At 39.1% G+C, this 20,294-nt stretch overlaps 1 protein-coding gene across 3 annotated transcripts in view; it reads left to right on the top strand.

Annotated features, from left to right (window-relative positions):
* LOC121900512 (glypican-5-like) overlaps window positions 1-20,294 on the top strand; it is a 58,509-nt gene that overhangs the window by 2,973 nt on the left and 35,242 nt on the right. For all 3 annotated transcript variants that reach the window (XM_042416926.1, XM_042416925.1, XM_042416924.1), the window contains 6 exons: window positions 1,182-1,343; window positions 5,581-6,128; window positions 8,029-8,211; window positions 9,829-10,001; window positions 10,225-10,284; window positions 10,658-10,780. In XM_042416926.1, coding sequence (XP_042272860.1) covers window positions 1,182-1,343; window positions 5,581-6,128; window positions 8,029-8,211; window positions 9,829-10,001; window positions 10,225-10,284; window positions 10,658-10,780 — 1,249 coding nt within the window. The remainder of the gene's footprint in view (window positions 1-1,181; window positions 1,344-5,580; window positions 6,129-8,028; window positions 8,212-9,828; window positions 10,002-10,224; window positions 10,285-10,657; window positions 10,781-20,294) is intronic.

Raw genomic sequence — 20,294 nt, 5'->3', positions numbered from 1 at the left:
GATCAAACTAGACCTTAATGAATATTTTTGAAACAAAAAAAGAAGTCACACATGTTGCTGAATCATGCTACGTGAGTTAGTTTTAGAGTTTTTTCCAGCCTGGCTGTGCAGCTTCCAAACAACCTGTTGTCCTAATTGCAAACGGGGAATGCAACATACCATTATCAATAAATAGTAACCATCCCAGCTATGTATTCCATTGTCAGCCAGCGCTAATATGAATAGCCCAACGTTGATTGGTCTGTGTTTGTGTGTGTGGTTGTGTACGTGTGGTTGTGTATGTGTGTGTCAGGTCAGACGTAGGTGAACGGTCCATTCCTCTCATCCCTCTCTCTCCCTTGATCTCAGTCAGCTGCTTGACAGCTTGGCTTACAGCAGTCTACCAAAGTCAGACCGCTCTACACACACACACACACTTTGGTGTGAGTGGTGAAGTGTCGCCTACTGTGCATGTCATCATGTCGGGTCCCAACAGGCTCATTTTAAAATTATTTTTGTGAAGTCACAAGGCCGTGTTGCACGAAATGCTTATGTATTCTTGTTGGTTAGTTAGTAATAACATGTCAGAAAAGAGTTTGAAAACCTCGCAACAACCTTTAGAAACAAATCTGTAGCTGTTATTACCCATTGATGAGCCCAAAGTGAAAAAAATTGCAAAAATTTTTATCATATAAAAAATGTCAGATATGTCAGTTTTTCTATTAATAACGAGGAACTTGGTGGCACTTGTAACGGTTGAGTAAGCCTGAAAAATATTAACCAGTTATAGTCGGTGTAAAGTAGGGCTACCACTAACGATTATTTTCATTATCGGTTAGTCTGTTGATTATTTTAATTAATCAATTTAGTCTTTAAAATATCAGATAATGGTGAAACATGTCAGTCACTGTTTCCCACAGCCCAAGGTGACATCCTCAAATGTCTTCTTTTGTCTCCACCACCAGTCCATAACCCAAAGATATTCCGTTTACAATCATAGAAGACGAAAGAAACCAGAAAACATTCACATCAAACCAGAGTTTTAGTATTTTTTCTTGAAAAATGACAAAAAACTAATCGTCGCAGCTCTAGGGTAAAGGTTAATGGAAAACCTAAACAGACCCACCATTCTGTGTTGGGTGAGATTTAACGTCTCTATAACTGTACATAACTAACATTCTCATGTCCTCTCCATCTCTCAGATGAGTCTCTGCGAGTGTGTGTCCACCCCGGGCCCAGTTGCTGTACCAGTAAGATGGAGGACAGTTACATGGCGGCTGTTCGCAGTGAGACGCAGCAGAAGATGCGATCCTACAGCTTCGAACTCAAGTATCTGATCACTGGACACACCAAGGCCTACCAAGGTGAGGGAGAAACGGAAAAGGTGTTCAGAAAACAATAAATGCTTTATTGAAGAGGAAAGCGTATTGGATAGTTGGAAAAACATTTTGCATTTGCTTAGGAAATTTTAAAATGTGTCCTGTGGAATTAAGGCGCTGATTCAGAGCAATCTACAAATAGGTGTCAGGAGGGCTGATATATATTATATTGATTTCTTATTTGAGCTAGTGCTGAACTCATCAATTCATTATTAATTAGTCATTTTTAGGCAAATTCTTCAGACTCATATTCTGAAATATAATGATTTGTGCCTTTTCTCTTATATCATTGTAAATTGTAAACTTTTCTGACATTTTGCAGACTAAATTTTTGGTAAAATGATAAATAGGTAAATTGATGATGAAAAATCATCTTTATTTGTTGTCCTAATTTGAGCCCTCTGTTTCAGCTGTACTGATGATTGACACTAATAGCGTCTTTTGGCGATTCAAGAATCTAAATGCGACTTCCACTGCATTGATGATTTTGGTGTTTTAACAGTTCTGTCAAGTGCTTGTAGCCCCCCTGTCATTCTTACTTTGTGTGTTCATCATGAAATAGCTAGTTTGTGTCAGGGTGGTGGTGTGAGGCCAGTTTATTTTGTGAGGCGCCACAGTGGCTAGCCAAACAAACAACTGATGTTCGATTGAGTCTTTGAGAGAGAAAACTCTCAGAGGGAGCAGCGGAAAACTTTGTTACAACTCTCTGCTCTCTTTCTCTGTCTGTCTGTCTCTGTCGCTGCGATAATCAGGTTTTGTTCTTGACCAATGAGAGAGCGAGGGATGGAGAATGTTTACATTCAGTGCATATCCGCAGCAAAGTGTTGTTGCCGTGGGCAACAGCCGGTCTCTAACGGCCTGCTTTGAATAGGAGGAAGAATACTCTGCTTGTCCACTTGTCTCTCAACGCTATTCACCAGTCTGTGTGAGCATGTGTGTGTGTGTGAGATACAGCTTATGTGTGTGCATGAATGTGTGTATGTATGTTTGTGTGTGTGTGTGTAGTGCACACACTATGAGAGGGGTAGAGTTGATGAAACCCGGCAGACAGACATGGCAAACATGTACCTCTCTGTTTCCTTTTTTTTCTGTCTCTCTATCCCTTGTCTGCTACATCTGAATGCACTCAGGCTCAGTTTCAGCTGCTATTTATGCCCCACAGACAGCTAAACCAACCATGGGTAAAATTAATGGAAAACACCCATACACAAAGGAGGGCTGAACAAGGCCAAAACTGCAGCAAGTAGGAGGAGACAAGTTTAGAATATGTTGTATGTACTTGAATTCTATTAAGGTTAAAGCTCCACTAATCTATATGTTTTATGCTAACAATGAATAAAATGACTACATGTGGTATGAAAGGGGTCTCTCATTAAGGATTGTCAACCAAACCCATAGCTGTACATGAGCTTTTTAGCCTCTTGTAGCTTTTTGTTTTAGTTTTAGCGCATTTTTTTTTAAACCTCTTATAAATTGACTATACACTACCTGCCCTGCACGAAACAGTTGAGGTTAGCAATTAGCTTATAAGGAAAGTGGAGCATTTAGCTGCTAAATAGCGACATATTTTTCTTAGGAGAGAAGAAAACAGAGCTCAATAAAGAGTGATCATTAGACTTACATTCATCAGGTGGCCAGAAACACACCTCCAAACGAAAGTTAATGTTGTTCTGTGTCTGCTGGATGTGTAAATAAAGACAAAGCTTATTAATTTACCGCATTAACCATAACAACTTTTATAGGTGATATAATATGTCAGGTTTTTAATACAGTTAATACAGCTTTAAACCACAGAATTTCTTTACTCTTTAATGAATGAAATGAATTTTGAATGACCCTGTTGTTCTTCAACAGCTGAGCTGAATCTCAAAGGATCCCCTCTCCTAAGCACACTGATTATAACCCACTAGAGTAACTGAGACATGCCCAGAGCGGTTGTAGTCAGGCTCTATTTACACCCTGTGGATTACTTTGGTGTATGTGTGTGTATGTGTGTCCGCGGGCTTGCGTGTGTTTCTCCTGGCACGGTTAAAGACCCCTGTGCCCTCTCCTCCACGTTGCAGCTGTCATCCAATCACAGAGGCTGAAGAGATAATCACATGACCCCGGAGTAGTCTTTGCCATGTCACTCAATGCTGTTTGTATTTGAGTGGCTACTGCCAGGACATGGGTATGCAAACACATAAAAGTGAGACGCTCTCACTCAGTACTTCAGGCGAGTGAGCGCTGCCTCTGCTGCTTACAGGTTGTTTTTGGTTTTTTTTGATGCATCTAGTGTTGCTTCATTTAATTTTATCTCATCTACTCAGGTTAAAATGGGTATGAATGTACAGAATCAAAACAAAAACTCATGTTGTTGCTGTGTAAACTCCACAGAAGATCTTTCACAAGAGGCATGTGCATGCTTTTGTATACCCCATCTGCTAAAATGTTGCTTATGTAATCATATTTATCTAGTACATTTGTGAGTTATTTAATAAGTAGCCTAATAAATTGCTGTCACTTGGAGAGTCAGGTGGCTGCAGCTGTGATAGTGAAATCCAAAGCTATTCGGGCACACACACACACGTATACACATGCAAACGTGTGTTGACTGACAGAGTGACTCGCTGAAAGTCACAGATAAATAGGTTTCTCTCACCCAGTTGTCTGTGTGTGTGTCAGGATGCCACCAGATTGACATCACCCTTTATAGTTGGCAGGTTTCAAACATAGACACACACACACACACACACACACACACACACCAACAGGCATACGGTCCACTTTATTAGACCCTGTTGGACACAGGAAACACAGTGGATCATGAGATTGGGCCTCTCATTATCACCTGACTATAGATAACAGGGTAGTGAAAATGAGCTCCAGGATGAATTAAGTTGTGAGCTATTCTGGCTCGTAAGCAGCAGGATAAAGTCAGTTCAAGGTTAGTGAGACACACATGTTACAAGGAAAACTAATATATGCATGGATATGGAAATGCTGCATTTTATATATGCGTATGACATACAGTAAGTGTGTCAGTTATGCTGCAATTCAAAATTGAAAAATATGGATACACTGTTTATGAGATACATAATACACTGTATATTTGCTGCTCAGAGAGACTATATACGTTTGCTTCATATATGATCATATATGTAACATATGTCAGAGGTTCCTGCAGACCAGTACCAGGCCTTTGAACATTTGCCGCTGGGCAATGATTCAGTAAAAAAATCTGAAAAATAATTAGAGGATATTTTTGTAGTAATTACATGGAATTTGGCACAGTCTGTGCTGCATTTTTCCTCATCACTCCCTGTCATGCCTCCAACAACAATATACTAGTGTCTAATTAAAGTAGGTTATCATTAAGTGAGGTAACCATTCTGTCATCACGACCTTTCAGCATTCAGTAATAGTATGTGAAGTCTGTGTGAGGCCGTAATCTGAGTGCTGCTGAGAGTCTGTCTGTATTTTTTAGTAACCACAAGGAAATATAGAGGAAATAATCTTTTGGTTTCTATTAGGTTTTTATGCTTGCCCACTTTCTTCCTGCTTCTCTCTCTCTCACTCTCTTTCTGTGTCTCTTTCTTACTGTCAGTCATGTTATTACTCGGCACTGAGACTTATTTGTGTGTTGGGAGGATAAATAGAGAGAGATCATGCCTGAGCCACAATTTACAGGATTTGTGAACAGTCTGATGATAGACTTCTTGCACTGTCTGTACTGACAGGGTGTGGAGAACGATTACGATCAAGGTGACTTAATTAACACTAATCCTTGTACTTTGTGCTAATTAGCAAATGTTTGCATGCTAACAAACTAATCAATCATGGTGAAGATGGTAAACATCATACCTGCTAAACATCAGTATGTTGTTGGGATGTTAGCACGCTGACATTTTGTTCAAAACACCAGTGCGCCAAAGCACAGCTTCACAGAACTGCTAGTGTGGTTGTACACTCATCTATGTACTGAGAATAATTCAGACAAGAAACATAAAAACTAAAATTCAATATGCAAGGCCCTGATTTTCCAAATGGATGATTTTGGATTAGCCAAGTATAAACCCAGGGGAACGTGATACTAAGGTAGCTAACTTTGTGAACAGTGATTTTGTTAATAAACAGTTTAGTTATAGTTATAATGGATCTTTGGCACTAGTGTACATGGCAATATCAAAAGTATATAATTTTTTTTTCTTTCTCTTTCTCTCTGTCTTCTTTCTCTCTACAGAGACGTTTGAGTCGCTTGTGTCCTTTACATCTAATCTGACCAGCACCCTGTTCGACAGCGCCTACTCCAGTCTGGCATCAGAGTGTCGCCCCCTTGTGCTTCAGCTGTTCAGCGACATCAAATGCCATCTTTCTGGAGACTCTGATTCCTCATTGGACAACACTGTACGTCGTTTCTACAACGATCTCTTCCCATTGGTCTACCGCCGCCTTCTCAACCCCGGGATCGGCCACACGTCACCTCAATCCTATTCCTCCCCCTCCGCTAATCATGACGACTGCTTGCGGATGACGCGGCAGGATGTCAGTCCCTTCGGACCCCATCCCCGCCTCCTGGTCAGCAGCCTGTCCCGTGCACTCGGGGCGGGCCGAGCACTGAGCCGACTGCTCAGACTGGCTGGAGAGGTTGTGAATGCGACAGAGAAGGCGTCGTTATCCAGGGAGTGTGGGCGGGGCTTAGTCAGGATGCAGTACTGTTCCCACTGCAGAGGGCTGACACTGATACGGCCCTGTACCGGACTGTGTGTTAACATTATGAGAGGATGTCTGGTAAGTCTTTAAATATTTGTTTATTACTGTTTTTTAATATGTTTGAATTATATTGATGTTATCCGTACTGATTCCGATAAACTACAGTATTGGATTCTGTATACTTTTCATTGGAAGATGCCTAGCAAGTGTGCGTGTAGAAACTTTATATATAAAGGAATAGTTTAAATGTTTGCTTTCCTATTGAGAGCAAGAGGAGTAGATCGATACTGCTAGAGGCAGGAGGCGATTAGCTTAGCTTAGCATAAAGACTGGAAGCAGAGGGAAACAGCTAGCCTGGTTCTGTCCAAAGTAAAACAAATTCAACTAATAGCAGGTCCAAATTTTATAAATTAAAATATTGCATCTCATTTGTTTCATCTGCACACAAACAGAAATGTTTCAAACTTCAACTTGTGGTTTTACTGGGAGTTTGCTGTAACTGTTTCTTGGCATCGCCTTGTGGTTTCCAGGCAACCAGCAGAGATGCTGCACAGACATACTGGGCAGATTGATAAACTGTTGTTTGTCAAAAAATAGTTACAGCACTTAATTCCTGATACAAGCCAAAAAAAATTAATTAAATATAATTAAAAAAAACAAGATACAGTATGTTAATTACAGGTGTTGAGCGGTGGATATATGAATTTAGAGAGAGCCAGGTTAGCTGTTTCCCTCTGCTTTCAGTCTAAGGTGATTGTCTCCTGATTCCATCTTAATGTTGAACTAGCAGACATGATATTGATATTGATCTTCCCTTTTGGCAAGGAGGCAAATAAGCATGCTCATAATTTAAACCTCCTGTCACTTCAAAAGTAAATATGTTTAGAGATCTCACTGCAATAGTGTTTTGCTCTTCTAAATTACTTGTAATCTCCTTCCAGATTTAGTGTTTGGAGATGAGTAAAAGTTTTCTTTTCACATTGTGTGTGTGTGTGTGTGTGTGTGTATGTGCGTGCGTGTGTGTGCGTGTACTGTAGCTGACACTATTTTAGATGCATCACAGGCTTCAGAGTATTTGTCTCCCTCTGTCTGGGAAGAAGCAAGTAACAAAGTTGTAGTAATGCTTCCATTGCTTGTACTGCTGAATCAGTCATTCATAGCATTTTAACTCCTATAAATTATTTCCACATTAATTTTGCGGCTGACAACTAACATGAGAATTGCCAAGAGAATTGGCAGCGTCTTCACTGCATTTTACTGGACTGCTTCGAAACTTGCTGGACAGCTTTAACGGCGCCCACAACAGAAAGACTTCTTTATAGCACAAAACTGGAAAATGCCACTGCTCATCCTGCTTGAGAGTTTCTTGGAAGCGAAGAAAGTGTGATGCAACTAAAAAACAACTCCCATTATGTTTATCCTCTTCAGTAAAGCGAATGAGAAAAGAAAAACACATACAGCGAAGCCAAAGAGAGCCAGGAGGACAAGTACAGTAGCAGCAGCCTCTCTGTAACAGGAAGCAAATGAAATGCGGTCCTCATTTTTACAAGTACTAGCTCTGTTACAGGGATATCACACTACTGTTGTCATGAGATAGATGCTCAATATGTCTTATTTCCATCCACCTATTAATTTGTTTTTCTAAGGAAAGCAAGGTGTCACAATCAGTCTTGCATTGATAGATTGATCTTCACATATGCCATATACAGCAGCACATTTAAGCTAATTTTCCAACTTTTGGAAAACGTGACATTAAAGAAAAAGGGGTAAAGTCACACACTCATAATTTAAATGCAGTCTTTTATTTCAGGTGTGCCAAAATGTTCTTCAAAACGTGACATTAAAACCTGTACTTGCTCTTGTCCTCAACTTCCCTTTCCTTTTCCTTATTTCATCAACGGTCACCCCCTGCACATTTCTCTCTCCCTCCAATCCTCCGATCCATTTCTCATTTTCCTCTGTCCATTCTTTGATTTAGGTTGGTGTATCAGAACTTGGCGCCCCTTGGGAGAGTTTGGTGGTATTGCTTCAACGGTTATCCGCTACTTTAGCAACCAGCAGCAACCACAACAGCATGGAGCTCGCTCTGTTGGCGGTCCGAAACCATGTGAATGACGCCATACTGCACGCTCAGCTGCACGGGCCACGCATCACTGCCACAGTAAGGAGAGGGGATGAAAGGATGGTGGGGAAGATGGACTGCAGACAGGGCAGATGTGTGAAGAGATGTATGGTATTATTGTGGAGAAAATCTATAGAAGTTGTTTGTTAAACACTACATGAACGAAGGTTTGCAGTTTTGGAGTTGATTCCAGTCCCCTAAACATTATGAAAACGGTTTAAATGCTCAATTAACTAAATACACCAGTGTTCAAAATTAAATTAGGATCAGTAACAGATTGTTAAACCATCCTTACTCATATACCCCAATAATAAAGTCATTTGAATTTTGGACACAGACTGAGGAAGGCCGTGGGTTTCTTTCAGCTTGGCAGTTGGATCTCCTCACAAAAGCCTTGTACCTAGATGGTCTAAAAACAGACTCATTCTTTAGAGAATCTGGGGTTCCCCTCAGTCTGTGTGTGTGTGCGTTAATGTGTATGTATGTGAGTGTGAATACAGATCCAGCGCCAGACAAAGGCTCTGGTTGGCGGGACAACCAATACCCAGAATGCAGCTTGGTTCTGAGTGATGAGAAAGTTTCTGTGGCTAATCTCTGGACAAACAGACGACACACAAACACATGCATGCATGCACACACTGTTGGAGGAAGAAATAGAGTAGCCGTCCAACCTTTGAGAGAACACTGTGGACTTAGTAGAGTAGATTCCTGAGAAGTAAACAAACACACACAAGCATAATCGCACTGATAATTGCGGCTAATAAGAACATACCACTTCATTAAATGTTTGATCAAGCTTTTCATTCATCAGACATACCACCGAAAGCTAACATTGAACCCTTTGACAGTTTGTATGTGCTATGTGCAGCATTTCAGGGGAAGCAGATAATTACAACACACCTTTTGATATAGCAGTAATTTCTGTAAACAAATAAGATCACCGTGGAGAAAACCTAAAGCTACTGGCCTCTGCTATGGATTTTGTGTTGTGCTCCACTGTGTTGGGTGGTTTTGAGGGGAATTTGGCCTCTTTGGCCGCATTAACGAACACTGCTTTACAGCACAAAAAAGAAGAACTGTTTTTACTTTGCAGATAGTACACAACACAAATCCAGTTTCATCATTCTACCTGCATAGTTTGAACTTCATGGTAGTTTAGATTGAAATGCAATTATGTTATGTGAACTAATTTTTGTGTCATTTTATGAAATACTAAATACTCAATTTAGTGCTATGTGTATGAAAATGATGATCCAGTTATTATATCTAAAAGGAACAAGCCAGAGAGTCTAGTTGCCTTTGACTTGCCACAGTGATCACAACAACCAATAAACTTCCAGCTATAAAAGGTTGACCCGACAGGATTCACCTCCCAACAGCCTGAGTCAGTTGCAAAACACAGGGAAGTTGAGATAGCTGAAGGGTTAAACATCTAGCTTCTGCTACCCCAAGTTATATACAACACCACGTTTATATATTTAATAGTGTTAAATAACATCCATCTTAAAATCAGTTAAAATGAGCACATTTTCAACATGAGTAGTCACCATGAAAGGGTATTGAGCTCATCTGACAGTAGGGGTATTTCAGAACAAACCAAAAGCAGGAACATCATCAGTCCTCCAGTCATTACCCTCCACTCTGTCTCCTCCTCAGGTAGAGAAGGTGTGTGGACCCCAGGCTGCTGGTCCCATGATGATGAGTACACATCCCACCACCTCGCATGTTCCAACATCTGTGACATCAGCAACCTCAGAGAGGTCATCCGTGACTTCACCACCCTCAGCGGGCCCTGCTGCACATCAACTTCTGCAGCCGCAATCCCGGAGGTGAGTCACATACATGTGTGTAAAGTATGTTCTTGACAAAGGTGAGAATATTTGGGGAAAGTTAGGGTTAGTATTGAGCCACAGTAGGTGGATTATATCAGTGAACAGGGAGATTGACTAGAGGTTCTTTTGACCTTCAGTCTTAGCAGAAGAAAATTAAATTAAGCATTTTTTTCTGTGTGTTTGTGACTGTGTTTGTACTTAAACGTTTGTATCCCACCAGGTCCTTCCCTCTGAAAGGTTCCAGAGGCGACAAGAGTCGCAGCCTGAAAAAACTGTCAAGGTAAATTCATCTCCATGAATCATCAAATGAGTATTAAGTATTGAAATTACAGAAATCTAATCATGTTTGGTATGTGCTCATGGTTTTTACAATGGTGATTTACTCTACTGTGTTTGTTCATTAGCCCTAAAAAGAAAACACAGTGTTGTTAACACCAGAGTTCTTTTTTCCTGGACTGGTTATATATTGAACAATCTTTGGAAACATCTGTGAAAATGAGTCAATGCAAATGATGATAGTTCATGATAGTTGAATAATTGAATTGAACACTGAATAATACAGTTTTAATTGTCATTCTTCCTGAAGAATATAGTCATTGACTAAAAGTGACTGAGAAAACAAAACCAAGGATGTTTTTCTGTCTCTCTTTCAGGGAGTTTGAGGGCTCCATCCAGCGGTACCAGTGGTTTTTCTCAGAGCTACCAGAGATGCTTTGTGAAAGTGAGATGGAGGTTGAGCAGCACACATGTTGGAGTGGCCAAGATGTCGTAGAGAGGTGTGTGTATTTTGCATTACATGCATTACTTAATCATAGATGTAGAGCAGTACCCCTGACACAGTATGTGGTTCTGGATGGACGCGATTGAATCAACTGTTTCTGTCATAATGCTTATAAAGTTCCACATTGGATGAATGCCGAAAATGCAACACCAACAGATGGAATGTAATTTTTGTTAGTAACAGTTAACCTGTTGTCATTTTTTTTATCTCAGACCCAGTGCACTGGGATACAGAGCTAAAACAACATAACAAGTTTACTTTAAATACTGCACTACTGTAAATGCATGTACAAGAGAGAGAATGACATGAAAATATCAGCTTTGGACTCTGAAAAAGGTTGGTCAGGCTCAAGTTGAAATTTCAGCTCCTGTGCAGCACTTAAAGGTGCAGTATGTAGAATTTAGTGGCATATAGCAGTGAGGTTGCAGATTGCTACAAACTGAATACCCACCCCCCCTTCCAAGCATGTAGGAGAAACTATGGTGGCCTCGAAACTTGCAAAAAATGCGAAAAGCCCTCTCTAGAGCCAGTGTTAGGTCTGTCCGTTTTGAGCTACTGTAGAAACATAGCGGTGCAACATGGTGGGCTCGTGGAAGACAACCCGCTCCCTGTGTAGATATAAAGGCTCATTCTAAGGTAACAAAAAGACAACAATTCTTATTTTCAGGTGATTATACACTAATGAAAACATACTTATAAATATTATATTGCATTTCTGCCAAGTCCGTTCAACTAGATGCCACTAAATTCTACACACTGCACCTTTAAGAGGCCATGTAAAATCCAAGTTGGTGCATTGTTCATTCCTTGCTCACTGACTGGAGTGTTTCTCATTAGCATTGCTCTCTGTACTGCCACTGTTGCCCAGACGCTGCAGTATATTGCAGCAATGTTGATGTACAGTAGGAGGTACAGTATGTATTTCCAATATACTGTAGCACCCAGCCTCCATTCTGTGCTAAATGACAATCCAGCAAGTGTGTGAGAAAGATGTTAACATGCTTTCATGGCTTTTACATCAACTCAACTACGCTTCATTGGTCAAATCAAGTTTTTGTTACTTTAGATAAATCTGACATCAATGTGAAAATTGCCACTGAGTCCATTCAGTGGGTTTGTATCGTTCGTATTTATCTGAAAGGGAACTTTATGAGCATTAAATATGTGCTTCACTCAGATAGTCATCCATGCATCCATGTAGTCTGATAATCATCAGAGCCAGATTGTCAAGTTTAAAAGCTCTCAAGAACTAGAAGACTGTTGAGTTCCACTAGCTGACAAAAGAGTGAAAAAAGACAGGAATAGAGAAGTATAATTATATATACAAGAAATTAATTATATCATTTACATATATTCCAACAAAATGGAGCACATTATTAGAGTGTCCTTATTAAAATGTGCCATTTTTAGTCAGTATGATTTTTACAATTAAAAAGGGGACAAAATTATGCAAAATTCAGCATATGAGAATAATGAGTGTGCCTGGACGTGTGTGTGTGCGTGTGTGTGTGTGTGTGTGTGTGTGTGTGTGTGTGTGTGTGTGTGTGTGTGTGTGTGTGTCTCCTAATAGTTGGCCAGGGTGGGGAGGGGGGGGGTGACAGGGTTGTGAAGGTTAGAGAGTTCATTTCCAGAGTCTTTCTCATGGTGATTACATTGGCAGCTTTAACTGGTAACAAGACAAATGGGCAAACACACGTGCATGTACCAACACACACACACACACACACATACACACGCACGCACGCACAACAACACAGTCCAACACACACAATACTAACATGAACCCTTCAATCCACGCTGAATATGGAATTATTGTATTCATCTGGCATCTAACTGCTCATAGCCCTGTCCCAAAACACACAGACATTCTGCACACATGACATTTATTGCCATCCTGGCTGAACGGCCCCCCCCCCCCTCTGTTGCTCTTCCTGAGGTTTCTTCCATTTTTTTCTCAGTTCAAATGTTTTGGGGGGGAGTTTTTACTTATCCAAATCGAGGGTCTAAGGGTAGAGGGTATGGTGTGTTGAACAGATTGTAAAGCCCCTTGAGGCAAATTGTGATTTGTGATGTTGGGTTACAAATAAAATTGACTTTACTTGACACACGCAAAGACACACACACGCACACACACACACACACACACATACACACACACATTATGTTCTGTTCATCTCAGTAGGGAATGGTTTGCTGTGATGGAGAAAGTTTTCCATTAATGGTCTATCAACCATATGAAACAGGCCATGAAGCCTTGCAAGGACATCCTACACAAACACACACACAGACTCACGCACACATATATATACACACACAGACGCACACACACACACACACACATAGACTCACATTGCTTTATCACCATCAGTGCTGACATGAAGGCCAGTAAACCTTTATTTAATTAATAGTTCTGCCATTTCTGTGCCTCTGCTATTTTAAGAAAACTATAGCAGGACCTCCTTTAGATCAATTATTTCCTTCATGTATGCTATAAAGGATACATTTTTAATAAGTATTTTTATAACATGCATGTAACACTCAGAAATATATGTTCTAATACAAACAAATATTATAATGTTGTGACATGTGACATCGATTTACAGTTGAACAAACGGCATGTATTACGTTAAAGGAGGCATCAGAGTTTCTTTCAAATATTTAAAGAATATTTGCTTCAGTGTTTTATAATCCTTGTGAACTGTTTTCATTGTCATTTTATTCCCTTCATTTCCAACAACCACAAAGTCTCAATATTTAGGTAGAACACAGGAAAACGGTAGGGATGTTTGTTTTTTTTTAAACATTTGAATAAAAAATTATTTGAGTTCATTGACAATATGTCCATACTGGATTCACAAACCCCAAGTTAATCATGTTTCAAGTGTTTTAGGTGCAGTAGTGATAACTCTGATCATCGAAAACATTACATAATTGTGATTCAAGAGGTGGAAAATATGAATAACACAGTAGGGATGTTACTGACACACATGAATACTTGTATCAAACAAAAGAGGGTTTTTTATAATACAGAGAAGAAAACTGCAATTTAGCTAACATATCAGGTGCCAATGCAGTTTCTTACAAAAAATAAGCATATTGGATAAAATAGCTTTGGTATGTAAGTACAGACTGGTGTTTCAAAGCAGTAGGTCAGTTGTTTTAATAAATCAATTGTTTTGATCAATTTGATCAATTTGAAAACTGTTTTTGGTCATCAAGTCTGACTTAATGGTTGCTGAATGCAGGTTAAAGAGTGAACAATGTGTCACTGGTCTCATTCGATAAAATCCCCATGATAAAAGTTTCCCAATGATAATCCCTAACAAATCACCTGCTCTTACCTTCTCACCTTTCTTCTAACAACTAAGCCACATCTCATCTGATAATACTGCAGGGGAGAAAGAGTAAGATGCATCTAAAACAATTATTTTAATTATTTGTCCGTAACTGAAATAGGTAATATAATTACAATGTTAATTTCGTTTACCTTTTAAATTCAAGCCATTTTAGCTCAGCACATAATTAATCAGTTTGGAAAAAAATATCCTGAATCAGAAATAATAAATAATTAATTTAGTCTGTGACAGGTCAGTAAGGTGAGATTTGTGAACAAGACAAGAAGTAAAATATTCAGTAATCCTGACTGTCATCATCTGTCAAGTTTGTTGCAGGGTAAAGTTTTGCTTAGAGGGCTAGTGGCCTGTGTTGGAGAGCAGCCAGCCTGTGCCTCTCTGACCTCTTTACATCTTCTTCTCTCTTCCATCCATCCATCCACCCATTCATTCATTTATTCAGCCATCCATTCATCTCCCCATCCTTCTATTCAGACCTCCATTCATCTCCTCCGCCCTCTGACCCACTTCACTTACAAATGTCTGTGTTTTGTGAGTGTGTGTAGTGAGAGAAAGTGCGAGAAAACGGCAGACAGACAGATTGATGTGAAAGTCTGAGAGGGGATGAGAGAGGAGAGCAGATTATTAGCTTGTCTATTTTCAAGGTTACGAGCTAGCATAAAGATGAGGATAGTTACACCCATGTCTAGAGGAATAAGAGTCACAACACAGGAGGTGTGGGAGTCATTTCCCCGGCAGTCCTCAAATCAAGCCTCGCAACAATGTAGATGAAGCATTTTATTATTATTTTTACATTTTATGCTTAATGGCATCTTAAATAGGATCATGCAGAAATATATCAATAGGGTAAACTCAGGCCAAAACAACAAATTAAAGAAACATTTCAAAAATTTACCAAACTAGTCTACATTAAATGCAAGCCAAATAAACATTTCTTCCTGCATACAAATAAACAGGATAAAATGTTTACAGAAGAAAAAGGCAGTCCACCCATTTGAAGAGAGCAGATACACTATAAAAATACAAGCTGTTTACAACACATATCTCACATAACAAAGTGTCAAAATACATGTATGTACAATAAGTATCCTTAAAAACTTGCTCTCAGCACAGCTGCATATACACATTGAGGCAACGGCAGAGCCTGACTGGCAGTAGAGACTGTGCTCCGATCGCTCCCGGCCAATCCACCTACACACACATGCTTAAATATACAGAGACAGCAATGGGTCATCACAAAGTACACAATCAGATAAAGTTGTTAGGACAACACCCTTCAAAATTACTTGACGTGGGAGTTACAATGCTTTTATTTACCTCGCAGCAAAATAAAAAACCATATATAGTCAAATAAGCCCATATTTGAGTTAAACTGATTAAAGGCTATGGATGGCGATTTTCATGTGCAGAGTCAATAAAATATATATGTATATTATTTCTTATTGTAAGTAGAATCAATTCATTGTTGGTTTGGCTCTGCACATGAGATTTGTTGACCATAAGAAAAATGTAGAAAATTGCCAGCTATATCCTTTAAAGGATCAGTGCAAGACATATGACTGGAAGAAGGATAGTACTGGAAGTAGGATAGTTCAACACACTACAAATAAACAATAAGTACATTAGCCAAACCTCACCATCTTTACCACCGTATGTGTTTTCCATCACATCACATACAGAACAGTGAAAAAGAAACTGTAAATGTAATTCGATACATCTGCTCTACATAAAACATACAAAGACATTTAGATTGTATCATGACATTTAAAGTCGCAGCTGCACTGAGCAGCTTCCTAACCATCCTTCCTCTCTTAATGTCACATGGCTAATTTACATCTGCCATTTTCTTCCTCTATGAATGTTTCTTCATTAAAAGCAGGTTGGCGTACAGATAAATACCAAACAGATACAATACAGTGTGTTATATGTAGTTGAATGTTGATAATGGCCTCCAAACGAGACGACACAAATACAGCCGTGTGATAATGTATTCATAGTGCTTGACTGTACTGGAATATTCATGATTGTTAAAGTTTTAAGGCGTGTGTTTTGCAGCTGTACAGACTGATTAAACTGAACTCTTTATGTAGCCAATTAGAAGTGTAATAGCTGATTGCCTCCAGAAGAGGGAAGCATCTTATCACGACCCCACGTAAAAAGATATTAACTCTGCTTCCACCACTGTAGACATGCCACACCCGATGTTTTGAAGTGTTTTGTGTATTAATGCATTAAAATCTGTTTTACATGAGCCATTACTGCTTCACAGAATCGGGGAAATGGTGTCAAAAGCAGAGAAAGAATTATCTGGAGGGGGTGAGGAGGACTGTAGAGGATAGAGAAAGTGAGACTAAGTGCAATTTTATCAAACCCAGCCAAACCACAGTGTATCATTTCCATATCTGACACAAGAGGTACAGGTATAAGCCTCAGGTGTCAGTGTAGTGTGTGTGTGTGTGTGTGTTTGTGTGTGTGTATGTGAGAGAGAGAGAGACACAGCTATGTAAATGACTCATTGGAATGCAGCTACATTTACAATTGAGGTTGTGACTCTCATAATTACACTTCTCCCTCAGATCAGATCGCTATCTAAGGTAATTTAATTTTCACTGTGTTTGTATGAGTGTGCCTGTGTGTGAGCGTGCACATGTTTGCGTGCACAGTACAGCCGCTTTAAATGTTTGCTGCAGGGATGAGACAGAAGAATGGATCTCTGTCTGTGTTACCGTTAGCAACCCTGCAGTAACCGAGGGCAACAGCGGAGCACCATTGTCGTTATGGTGCCGGTGAATTATGTCTGTCGTTCAACCAGATCTTATTAAGTGTCACTCACAGTCACACCTCTGTTTGCCATCTGCAGGACCAGCCCCCAACCCCTGAAAAATTAAATAGATAAATAAATACATGTGCAGTGATGGTTCTAAAGATACAAACATGCTTTTTGTTGATTAAAGTATTTACTAAAACAAATCTAATTGCAATTGCAATATATGACTAAAACGAGTCATATCAAAGTCAACAAAAAACACAAGAAAGACATGCAAAACTCACACAAGGGAATCATAAATAGACCATAGAGAACTTAAGTATGAATATAATTTAAATGGAACTGTAAATAGAACAGAAATTTGTAGATTGTTTGGAAACATACAAAGTATATGTGCAAAAGATCAATGAATAATATCCAACATGAATACAAATACAGCTTCAAAATGTGTAGCTTCTTTTGAAATAAATACATGACTAATAAGTAAAACCTTTCATATGACATAATTTAAAACCAAAACATATCAAGGACACCAGTGTATTCTATAGGGATGCTGGGAGAATGTTAACCGCAGCTCGTTCCAGTGCATATTAAAATTGGTTTGTTACATCATCATCAATGCTCTAGCATGTTCTGACTGTGATGATCATTCACTGATGAACACTTTTTTTTTTTCTGGGCGCAATTTTGGCGGCCGCCTATGTTGCCTATTGGAAGCGGAAGTCTGTCCCACACTTTCTGCTACATTATCACCTGGTGTCAAACAGACAGAGCGACCCGACAGTCTGTAATCTGGCCAATAGCTCATTCAGAGCAATGATAGCTTCCAGTACATTCAGCAAGACAGCAGGTACCAAATGGCTATTACAAGTAACTGTTTTGATCCTGGTTGGTTAATCTTCATTCGGGCAAAATGTTTTGAAGTGAAATGTTTTTTGAGGGAGTGTGCGTGTGTTACTCTTTTCCTATTGGTGCTTTTTTTAATAGCCTTGCACCTACATGATGTGCTTATAATTGCACCCCTTCAATTACAAGTAACTGAGCAGAAATGATTTGACCTCAGTAATCTTTGCATAGAATACCCATGTCTATCAACCCTGCCATGTGTGATTTCTTTGTATAAAAACATGCCAAATTAATGAAAGAGGCAAAAGATCTGATGTGGGTGAGTCTAATCAATGACACTGACATTCACTACATTTCTGCTTGAACTTTCATGTTAATTGCACTTACTGAATACTGAAAGGCAGTCAAATTAAAACAAACAAAGCTACCCCCTTTTCATCTCCAGTCTCAGTATATCTGATGGCTGTTTAGCATTAAGTCAGAATGATATCTCCTCACCTCCCAGCAGACATGTTGCTGCCGCTGGCAGTGTGTTTAAGGAATGTCTCCTGTTACAGAGCTGATAAGTGAGAACAATGTGGATCCTTATCTTTTCATTCTATTGCACTAATCCTGACAGAGCGTAGTACATAAATAATTGATCTTTCCATTATATATTACAAAGTCAAAATCATGGAAATTGGCTCATGTGGCCCTGATAATTATTGTCAAAATTTCCGGTTGTCCTTCCTGTCACTTATCCGGGAGTGGTTAATCAATAGCTGAAGGCATTCCCTTTGCAGCACTCTTCATCAGTTTGCTTTTAGACCTCAGTGTGTCAGTTGTTAACCTTTGTTTTTTATGATTTAGTCAGTAGTTTAGACAATAAAAAATGTTGTCCCTGTTTGTTCATACATTTATTAAATGCCTTTCACACAGTTGATTTATTACAAGGTTTATTCTCTATTGTCTTCAGGTGGGATGCTCCAAATAATTGAATTCATTGCACCGAATTTAATAAAACTCAACATGAGTCTCTAAGAACTGAGCTGAACAATTGCCTGTGGTATGAATTACTTCTTACATAGCCAGAGGCTTCCTGTAGTGCCCACCAGCATTTAGCTTGAATCTAGAAAACAGGGAATGTGAAGGTTCCTCTGATACACAGAGCCTTGGTCCTCTCTTCCTATATAGCCACCAACTGGTTCTGTGGCTTTTTAATTAGTTTACTGGTTACATTGATAGCCCTCACCAGTGTGCTCCTGTTTTTACTATTCAGGTCACCATACCATGATACTGCACAACAGAGCACTTTGAGACCACTTGTAAAATTTGCTACCTTACAACAAAACTATTATGTTGTTTGAGCCGATGAACTTTGTATATTCCTACTACTCCTACTACTAAGTTGTTTACAGTTTCCACTAACAGATCATTGATTATGATGGGCTGAGTGGAAAAGTCTTGTTTAGAGCAAATAATCAATTATTATGTTTTGCTGGAGTTAAGCCTGAGGGCACTTTGCCTCATACAAAAGGCCAATAAAGGCCAGGTCAACAGTTTATTTGTATAAACCATGGCTTTTGTTGTGTATTATAATTTCATTGGTATATACAGAAGATAAAACAGTAGATAAAATGTTGCCCTGAGGAGCTCCTGTGTTAATTATGACACAGCACAAACCTTTTTGTGTAGATTCTCTGTGGGCATTGCTTATCCATAATATGAAACCAGTGGTAACTTCAAGATCATGTAGTTTCTGCAATAAAATTTGCGTGGTAGAGGTATTAAAAGTTTAACTAAAATATATATATATATTTACATGCTTTCCTGTTTTTTGTTGTCTTTTCCATCCTTGACTGTCAAATACATCTTTATGCGGATGATTTACACTGTTTTATACAGTTTAGCTTATTGCTCTCAATTAGCTACAAAGAAATGACAACTCTTCTTCAATGCACAATAAGATTCAGAGATTTGTATTGCAGTAGTTTGCATGTCTCCTCTGGATTTTTTTGTCTCTTTTCTTTTTTCATTGTTCTGCTCTGTTTCAACTGTAAACTGGGTGTTGCAGTAAAAGAGCAAGCATGCTCAGCCAACCTTGTATAAATAAAGGTCAAATCAATTACCTGTCACTCTTGGCTGCATTGCTATTAAAGAAGAAGAGCACACTCATGACTTAAAGACGAAGATAAAGGAAAACATGATATTTACCAGAATATTTGTGAGGTGTTGACAATCGTGCGTCTGTAACGGATTCATTGGATGTGCGGTGTTGACACTGATCCCTAAAATCTTTGCTGGAGTCAACCTGGTTCCATTATATTTTCGTTTATTAAACATTATTTTTTTGTTTGTCTCTTGTCTGTTTTCATTGCTCTGTTCTGTTTCAACCGTAAACGGGGTGTTGCAGTAAAAGAGCAAACATGCTCAGCCAACCTTGAATAGATAAAGGTCAAATCAATTACCTGTCACTCTTGACTGCATTGTTATTAAAGAAAAGCACACTCATGACTTTAAGAAGAAGATAAAGGAAAACATGATATCTACCAGAATATTTAATA

The sequence above is a fragment of the Thunnus maccoyii genome, chromosome 7, assembly GCF_910596095.1.
Source record: "Thunnus maccoyii chromosome 7, fThuMac1.1, whole genome shotgun sequence".
Taxonomy (NCBI): Eukaryota; Metazoa; Chordata; class Actinopteri; order Scombriformes; family Scombridae; genus Thunnus; species Thunnus maccoyii.
This window is presented reverse-complemented; position numbering and strand designations above follow the sequence as displayed.